At 46.3% G+C, this 8,937-nt stretch overlaps 1 protein-coding gene across 1 annotated transcript; it reads right to left on the bottom strand.

The window, feature by feature from the left end:
• Positions 1-1,082: 1,082 nt before the first annotated feature.
• Trmt112 (tRNA methyltransferase subunit 11-2) lies at positions 1,083-3,664 on the bottom strand. The gene is made up of 4 exons (XM_077648537.1): positions 3,158-3,664; positions 2,978-3,079; positions 2,537-2,629; positions 1,083-2,004 (listed from the first exon to the last, which is right to left on the bottom strand). Exons 1-4 carry the CDS (start codon positions 3,233-3,235, stop codon positions 1,903-1,905), a joined length of 375 nt encoding a protein of 124 aa, XP_077504663.1. The 5' UTR covers positions 3,236-3,664; the 3' UTR covers positions 1,083-1,902.
• Positions 3,665-8,937: the final 5,273 nt, after the last annotated feature.

The raw sequence follows: 8,937 nt of genomic DNA, 5'->3' as shown, positions 1-8,937 counted from the left end.
TTTCTTTAACTATGAAGTTGCTGTGGAAGCTGTACAGCTTTCCTTTGTAGCCCTTTTACAAGTAAAAATAAACTTCTGATTAATAAGTCCGCAACAAAAGTCCATAAAATAACTTGCAAATTTATGTCTGAAGGAAGCCAACTGCTACCGAAGCCAAAAAGCATAGGGTAATGTTTCAATTTTTTTTATATTTGTGGTGTTGATCAAAAGGAGATTAATAGCATAATTATTTCACCACTTAAAGATAGTTGATTGGAAAACAGAAAGCAAAATCTGTCATGGAGTTTATGAAATAGGGCTGGACCAGTTTACAAATTACAAATGAAATAATACATGCTACTGGATGAATTCATGAGCAGATCTGCTAAGTATCTGTGCGAGTAGAAACTCAAATGTTGAAATTTTGGCTGAGGGCACAGCAAGTCATGGGACAACAATGGCTATAGGCCATTTTTGTTTCAAGTGATGTGTGCAGCAATGTTGAAAACACTGGGCTGTAAATACAAATATTTTTTGCTGCTGCACCCAGCAGCACTTGATGGGTGCACAATAACAAAAAGTGGTTTACTGTCAACTCAGTAATCGCACCTCTGCATAATTCACATATTTTTTGTTTCGAGTGTATGAAGCTGCGTGCAAGATGTGCATGAGCAATGCTTCAATAAAACATTCTTAAAACTTGCAAGTCTTCCATTCTTTCAATAGAGCGGCAATATGGTCTAGTTGGTGGATCTTCACCTTAAAAATGGGGTTACTCCACATCTGTTGTCAGTGTTTTCTAGCACAGTAACACCATTTTCAAGATCGACTTTCAATGGGGGCTTCACAAGATGCAGCTTGTTTACTTTCTTACCCCATGTAGCCTGCCGTTTACATTTCAAATTACTATGCTTCAGATGAAATCTGTACGGGGCACGTTTACTCTGACTGCACAGTTTCGAGTTGTGCAGTACGTGCATCGGCCCTTTTTACTACTTATCCAAACATGACTTGGGACTAAGCTTCTGTAGCGACTGTTAGTGTCTCCTATTACAGGTCTGCCTTCATTTGTACACAGCAGTGCCATAAGCAGGCTCAGAGAATTGGTGTAGAAAATGCTGCGTATGCCATTTATTTTTCCTATAGTCACGTAGCAAAAACTGGGCAGTCAAAACTGGCATGCAATGTGGCAGTTACATTTTCTCCCATCTCTCTTGCACTACTGCACTTCCAACAAAGCTGTCATTTTTTAGCTGTGTGTGTAAAACTCCAATTTTCGTAGCTTTCCTATAGCACGAAGGATTCATGTAAAATTTGTTCCTGTGGTGTTTCTCTTTTGTAGAAGTGTTTTAAGATGAAATCACACAGCATGAATGGTGTACCAAAGCAGTAGTGGATCATGTTTTGGGGCAACACTGGGTAGTTCAAGTATGCCAAACTGCTGACACTTCCCTCCTCAAAGCACAAAGGCTGAATATAGTAATAGCTTGTCAAGCCATGATGACAGCAAATAACAAACATGTACCAGGAGAAATCCGTTTACAACTGCCATCCATTTGAAACAAGTCTCCTCAAACCTTGAGGTGTTGGGCATCAAAATGCCGACCTATGAGCAGGCACTACAGTTCTTGCTAAAGGATGTAGCTTCTCACTTTCATTTTGAGAAGCCATGAGTGACTGGATGTTTCACAATTTTCTGCCCGATACTAAACAAAGCACACTGCTATTGGCTTTTCCTTTTAACTAGTTACAATTAACAAAATTCTTTAAATAATGAATAGACAAGCTCCTTAATAATCTGTTGGCTGGCCATCCTGCCATTCAAGTTCAAGTTGTGAAGGAGATTTTATATACAGTTTCCCTAACAAGGAAGAAATGACAATTGTCAAAAGTGAAAGCAGGGCACATCGCAAGAAGCGTTTCTCAGACTTCATCTTCATTCAAAAGCATGTTTGGAATGCCATTGGTAATTGGAAATTTCCTTCCTGTTTCAGGGCAAACAAGCTCTCCAGCAACAACCTCCACCTGAAAGAAATAAAACAAATAATAGAGATCTAAGAGGCAGGCATTCAAGTGCATACAAATTTGCAGGCTCAATCATGGCCCCGTCTTATCAATGCAAGCAGCCCCAAAATGTTAATTTAGCCAGTTTGTAGGTTTGATTTCAGGAGTGCATTGTGCTTATAACAACTTAATATTGCTTTACAGCACTGTGCTGGAAGTAAGTGTTTACAGTGTATACAAATAACATGGAACATGAACATAACCAGCTGCAATTCAAGCATATATTTAGGTATGTTTTCCATCACTGAAACATGGTGACTGAAATATGTCACTCTGTGCTAGCAACAGATCCGAGTATTTAATACTGCACAGAAAATGTGTTTGTGGGCCAGCATACAGTGTGATGAACCAGGAGAAAGATGAGTGATCATTCTGTAACAAGCTTCATTACTGAAAAATCCTGTCTCCAATTATCTTATTCGCACTCTAGCTGTACAACATGCAAGCACTCACACAAGTGCTTTTTATGGCAAGTTGTAGTATGGCCTCTTACCTCAAACAATGTATGATGGACTTGCTTCAGAAATTCTTCGTTGTGCTCATAGTCTGGCACTAACGTCTTCGGCAAATGTGAACCACAGCCAATCTGAAGAAAATACAAACGCTCAGAGAAAATGTAGCGCAGCGAGTTACGAGTAGCACTCAAATCACGCGCACCATGCATGCTCGTGCACGACCTTAGCAAGTGCGCATGCTTCACACCCGACGTTACGCAGGAAGCACATAACGCTAGCCGAACACGTGTCAAGCGTACGAAGGGCACCAAAGCCAAAAGGGCATTAAAGCACAGCCGCATCTACCATTTCGCGGATTCAATGAGCCGTGTGCGTGGAAGAAAAAAAAAGAAGTTGGCTATTCGGTAAGCAGCAGGTCAACGGAATCCGACAGAAATACCGGAAAACACATTACTAGTAATGAGACCCAACGTGCTTACGCTCTCGGCTGCTTGGTAAAGGGCATCCCAGTCCAGCTTTGGTATCATGCGGCACACGAACTCTGGATTGAAGTCCACAGAGATCACCTTTGTTTCGCTTGCCTGCAATAGAGAGAAAAAAAACAAGTTTTCGCGCGGTTCCTTTAAAACAGGAATAAGTCAGAGGTACAACGGACTTACTACAATGCCGAGAGGGAAACCGGTGTTGACTCCTTTTATGCACTTAGAAGTCATCATGTTGTGCGTAAGCAGCTTCATGTCGCCGTTGAATAACTAATACTCCGCCTCCACCGCCCGACTTTAAACTATTAACTTGTGCAGAGCACTGTTTACAGGTGACAGTTCACCAAGTTGTTCACGAAAGAGCAAGCATGAGAGAGCACAGCGCACACAGATCAACGAGTAGGCACATGGATACACACGGGTGCACTACTGGAGCTGACGATGCCGCCGATACCAACGTTAGTAGGTTGCCGATTCCGCCGGGGCTAATGGTAGTGGGCAGCGCAAATGCATGTAGCTTATTTTTTTTCCGGGGTCGGACGGATTGATCAGCGTCTTTTTCTCAAGACATGACTAAAAATACGTCGGTAGTATATCAGCTAAGGTGGCTAGATTGGGAAGGTGAGGTGTGAAGACCGCGACGCTTTCCGTCGGCCGCGCGTGGGCCCTCTGCGCACCGATGCCGTCAGGAGGAATGTGGCGCTGCTAGTAGCGGCGCGGAAAGCTCAGCCGCGTCGGCCTTGCGCACCCCTCGGGCGCTCGGCTACTGATCCAAAGTTCCCGGGTTCGAACCCGACCACGGCGGCTGCGTTTTTATGGAGGAAAAACGCTAAGGCACCCGTGTGCTGTGCGATGTCAGAGCACGTTAAAGATGCCCAGGTGGTCTAAATTATTCCTGAGCCCTCCACTACGGCACCTTTTTCTTATTTTCTTCTCTTAGTCCCTCCTTATCCCTTCCCTTACGGCGCGGTTCAGGTGTCCACCGATATATGTGAGACAGATACGGCGATATTTCCTTTCCCTAAAAGCGAGTTTTCATTTTCGCCTTCAGCCAATGCGACTGCAGTTTTAAGGTCCTACAGCTCGCATTACAACCTGCTCTTCTCGCCGTACGTACGTGTTGTGGCTGCGTTTCGGTGGCGGCGCAACGCAGTGTGTCAGTTCACGTTGAAACCCAGGTCTTTTAAATTATTTCCACCCGCCGCGGTGGCTCAGTGGTTAGGGCGCTCGGCTACTGATCCGGAGTTCCCGGGTCCGAACCCAACCGCGGCGGTTGCGTTTTTATGGAGGAAAAACGCTAAGGCACCCGTGTGCTGTGCGACGTCAGTGCACGTTAAAGATGCCCAGGTGGTCTAAATTATTCCTGAGCCCTCCACTACGGCACCTTTTTCTTCTTTTCTTCTCTTAGTCCCTCCTTATCCCTTCCCTTACGGCGCGGTTCAGGTGTCCACCGATATATGTGAGACAGATACGGCGATATTTCCTTTCCCCAAAAACGAGTTTTGGCGGCTACGTTTTTATGGAGGAAAAACGCTAAAGCGCCCGTGTGCTGTGCGATGTCAGTGCACGTTAAAGATCCCCAGGTGGTCGAAATTATTCCGGAGCCCTCCATACGGCACCTCTGTCTTCCTTTCTTCTTTCACTCCCTTCCCTTACGGCGCGGTTCAGGTGTCCAACGATATATGAGACAGATACTGCGCCATTTCCTTTCCCCCCCAAAAAAACCAAAACCAAAACCATTTTCGCCTTCAGCCAATGCGACTGCAGTGTTGAGGTCCTACAGCACGCATTATAACCTGCTCTTCTCGCCGTACGTACGTGTAGTGGCTGCGTTTCGGTGGCGGCGCAACGCAGAGTGTCAGTGCACGTTGAAACCCAGGTCTTTTAAATTATTTCCACCCGCCGCGGTGGCTCAGTGGTTAGGGCGCTCGGCTACTGATCCGGAGTTCCCGGGTTCGAACCCGACCGCGGCGGCTGCGTTTTTATGGAGGAAAAACGCTAAGGCACCCGTGTGCTGTGCGATGTCAGTGCAAGTTAAAGATGCCCAGGTGGTCTAAATTGTTGTTGTTGTTGTTGACCTCACACATTCCTGAGCCCTCCACTACGGCACCTTTTTCTTCTTTTCTTCTCTTAGTCCCTCCTTATCCCTTCCCTTACGGCGCGGTTCAGGTGTCCACCGATATATGTGAGACAGATACTCCTTTCCCCAAAAACCAATTATTATTATTATTGGCTGCCGCCGTTATCAGCAAGCATGCAGAATTTATTTCCAATTATGCCTTAAATTTATGCACCTTATTTATATTTATTCTTACAGTTTGATGCAATGCATGAAGTGCACTGCTGCCTATGGCATCAAAAATGATTTTCTTGCAGCCAGACTAAAATAAAATAACTAAATTGCCAACTCAGCCTTCAAATCTTGTAGCGCTGACTGCGAGGGCATAAGGTAACGTATGCGCAAATAACAGATTTATCAGCGGTTCCTGAGTTGGATATGGGCAGACGTTAAAGGTAGACGGTGGTTGTTATTACGTCCAAATGTTTTAAGTAATAAACTATAAAGGAGGCAGTACACTCCTTTTCTCGAGTTGCCATTACGTCCAAATGGTTTAAGTAATAAACTATAACGGATGGATGTAAACAACTTTTATTAGAAGCAAAAAAAAGAAAGAAAAATCTTTCAGGGTGGTCTCCTACTGGCCCAGGAGTCCACGGGTATGTGCCTCACATAATGCCCGATCCATCAGCCATTTCTGGCCGGTGGGCTGAGCGGTCCGTAAAGCAGCCTCCCAGGAAGAATGAGTGGGATTTGGGGTGGGGGTACTGCCTGTGGGGAAGGACATTCCCAAAGGTAGTGGAAAAGTGTGGATCTGGGCACACAGCAGGTGTTATAATGAGGAGGAAAGGTGGGGTGAAAGCATGAGAGACGGTAGGGTGAAACAAAGCAGCCCGTCTGTAATTGTCGCCATGTGGCGCTGGATAAGGGCGACAAGGGACACCGCTCGTGACACCGTCGGAGGCGGACGCTTTTTTTCGGAGCTCCAGCGACTACGTCTGAAGCTAAGTGCCTTTTGGTGTTTGCGCTTGTACATGCTTTCGGGCAGTAGTTTTAAACCGAGTTAAGGGTAGAAAGGCTAGCGGAAGTGTGTGTGCCGAAGGTTTTTGCGTAGAAATTTTGGAAGGCTTTTACCTTGCGTATTGCTGAAAGTTTTTGGTGTAGGATTTTTGGCGGGCGTTTACGTTGCGTAGTGCCGAAGGTTTTTTGTGTAGGAATTTTGGCGGGCTTTTACGTTGCGCAGTGCCGAAGGTTTTTGTGCAGGAGTTTTAGCGGGCTCTTACGTTGACTAGTGCCGAAGGTTTCTTCTCTAGGAATTTTGGCGGGCTTTTACGTTGTGTAGTGCCGAAGTTTTGTGTAATATTCTTGGCGGGTTTTTACGCATAGGAATTTTGGCGGGCTTTCACAAGGCGTAGTCGGCCGGACGATGGGTCGGCAAGCTAGGAAAGTTAAGGAGGACAAGGACGGGGAGTTAGTACAGTGCCAGGAGTGCGACCGTTGGCGTTACTTAGATGAGACAGGGTTCGGGAGCTTAGCCGAGGCGGATGAGGCTAGATTCGTGTGTAAGATGTGCAAGCGGTTTGGGGACGCCGTTCATGCGTTAAAAGGGGAATGGGAAGCTGGGTTTAATGCACTTAATGCGGACCGGCAGGTCGAACGAGAGGCACGGATTAAGCTGGAAGCTCAGGTCGCCGATTTGATTAAAAAGGAGGAGAATAATTCCGCCCTGTTGAAGCGAATGGTGGGCGAGATTAAAGAAGAGCGGGAAAAGCGGACCCAGCTAGAAAAACAGGTTGAAGCGCTCAGGTCGCGGCCGGCTGGGCACCCCAGTTCGGAGAAGTGTCAGGTGGGGGACGAGGCTCGTCGATCGTACAGTGCTGTAGTGCAGCGAGCATTGAGTGAGAAAAATGAGAACGAAATGAAAAAGGTTAAAGCGGGCATGGAAACTCGCGACAATAGCGTACAGCGGCAGGAGAGTCAGCTAGAGCGATCCGGAGGCCAACAGATGGAATTAGGAAGCGAACGGTTGGGGCGCAGGAGGGTTCTGGTGGTCAGGGATTCGAATGTAGCGAGGGTTGAGGGAGGCGTTCTGAAGGCAGTGAAGGCAGACAGGCGGGTGCAGGTGGAGGCTCAGTCGGGGAAGTGCATGGTGGATGCAATGGCCAGAGCCCGGGAGGTGGTGGTGGGCAGCATGGATGGCGAACACCTTGTCGTCATCCATGCTGGTCTCAATGATGTACTGCAGGGGAGGAGCCAGAATCTTGAGAAGCAGTTGGAGGTGGGGATGCGTAGGCTTAGAGAGGCCTCTGAGAGTGTGCATGTGATCATATGCACAATCCCAGAGGTCCAGAGGCAGACTCGCGAAACGGAAAGGAGGGTCGTTGAGGCTAATCGGGTAATTAGGCTATTGAGTCGACGACTAAGATACGAGGTGATGGAGGTCAACAGGGAAGTGTACGAGGTTAGGCCCCACCATTTTGCACAGGATGGCATCCACTACGGTGGTGCCACTGGCAAGAAGGTGGGTAGTAGGATAGGTCGCCAGGCAACAGCTTTTTTGGGGGGACCCGGAGCTCTGAAGGAACCAGTGTAGAGAAGGAAGAATTAAGATCAAACGGACAATGGAACCATAGGGGAAGAAAGAGACGCAAGCGCCAGGGCCAAGTTAATTCAGATATAGGTTTCATTAACATGCAAGGTGGCAGAAATAGACTGAAATGGGAGGAAATAGAAGAACAGTTAGGACAGGAGGAATTAATGGTATATGGTTTAGCGGAAACACATCTTAGAGACATGGAGCAACCACCCTGTAACCCAGACTACGCATGGGAATATTGCAATAGAACAGAGGGCAGCAGAAAGGGAGGTGGAATTGGGGCATTCATTCATAAAAGTATGAATTTTCAAAGGGTTAGACTGGGATGCAGGGAACATTTATGGCTAAAAGGAACAGTGGCAGGCAAGCAAACACTCCTTGGCTTTGTATACCTGTGGACAGGGGTTAATGCCAAAGAGGAAAACAGGAAAATGTTAGAATGTATTGCAAGCGACATTGATGAGCTAGGAGGACAGGGCGAGATAATTATATTAGGCGACATGAATGCACACATAGAAGACCTGGATAGGTACACGGATTCGACAGGAAGCATGCTGCAGGACATGTGTGACAGGCATGATTTAGTTGTATGCAACAGCACCGAGAAGTGTGAAGGGCTCATAACATGGGAGGCGGGGAGTCTGCACTCGACGATAGATTATGCACTAATGTCACAGAGGATGCTTAACAGATTAGGGGTAATGAGCATAGATGAAGATGGTTCCAGAAGTCTAGGTAGTGACCACAAGCGTATCAAGTTGAGCTTCAGAAGAAAAAGCAATGTAGGACTGAATCAAGATAAACAATCAGGGGGAAATTTTTACTCAGAAAAGCAATTGGAAGTAGCAGCCAAACAAATCGAGAAAGTAATTTTTGAGGATAGTGAAACAGAATGGACTTATACCAAATTAACTCGATTACTGGAGCTAGAGCTAGCTAAGGTGCGAGTAAAGCTAAAAGGGAAAAGATGCAAACCCAAGAGTTGGTGGGATGAGGAGGTCAAGAGGGCAATAGAAAAGCGCAAGGAAGCATCCAGGGAACACAGATATTCCAAGAAGAGGGGGGAACCAAAACCCGAAGTAGACAGAAAATGGGATACCTTCATAAAGTGTAGAAGGGACGCATCCTATTTGATTAATGAGAAAATTAGAAGAAAGGGTGCCCAATGGATGTCAAAAGTAAATAAAAAGGATAGAAAAGCAGCCCAAAAATTCTGGAAACCTCTAAATGCAATGAGTAATAAAACTAGGCTAGAACAAAGGTTTATTGTTACAGATGAGGGTATTCGACTAGAAGGGGATG

This window comes from Amblyomma americanum, chromosome 1, assembly GCF_052857255.1.
Source record: "Amblyomma americanum isolate KBUSLIRL-KWMA chromosome 1, ASM5285725v1, whole genome shotgun sequence".
NCBI classification, from domain to species: Eukaryota; Metazoa; Arthropoda; class Arachnida; order Ixodida; family Ixodidae; genus Amblyomma; species Amblyomma americanum.
The sequence above is the reverse complement of the archived record's forward strand: the minus strand, read 5'-3'. Positions and strand labels throughout refer to the sequence as shown.

Excerpts from the sequence above, each read along its gene's own strand:
- Trmt112 (XM_077648537.1), bottom strand. The coding sequence starts at position 3,235 with ATGAAGCTGCTTACGCACAACATGATGACTTCTAAGTGCATAAAAGGA. Across the intron at positions 3,080-3,157 it reads GTTTCCCTCTCGGCATTGTA|GCAAGCGAAACAAAGGTGAT; the intron begins GTAAGTCCGTTG and ends TCTCTATTGCAG. Across the intron at positions 2,005-2,536 it reads TCCATCATACATTGTTTGAG|GTGGAGGTTGTTGCTGGAGA; the intron begins GTAAGAGGCCAT and ends TATTTCTTTCAG.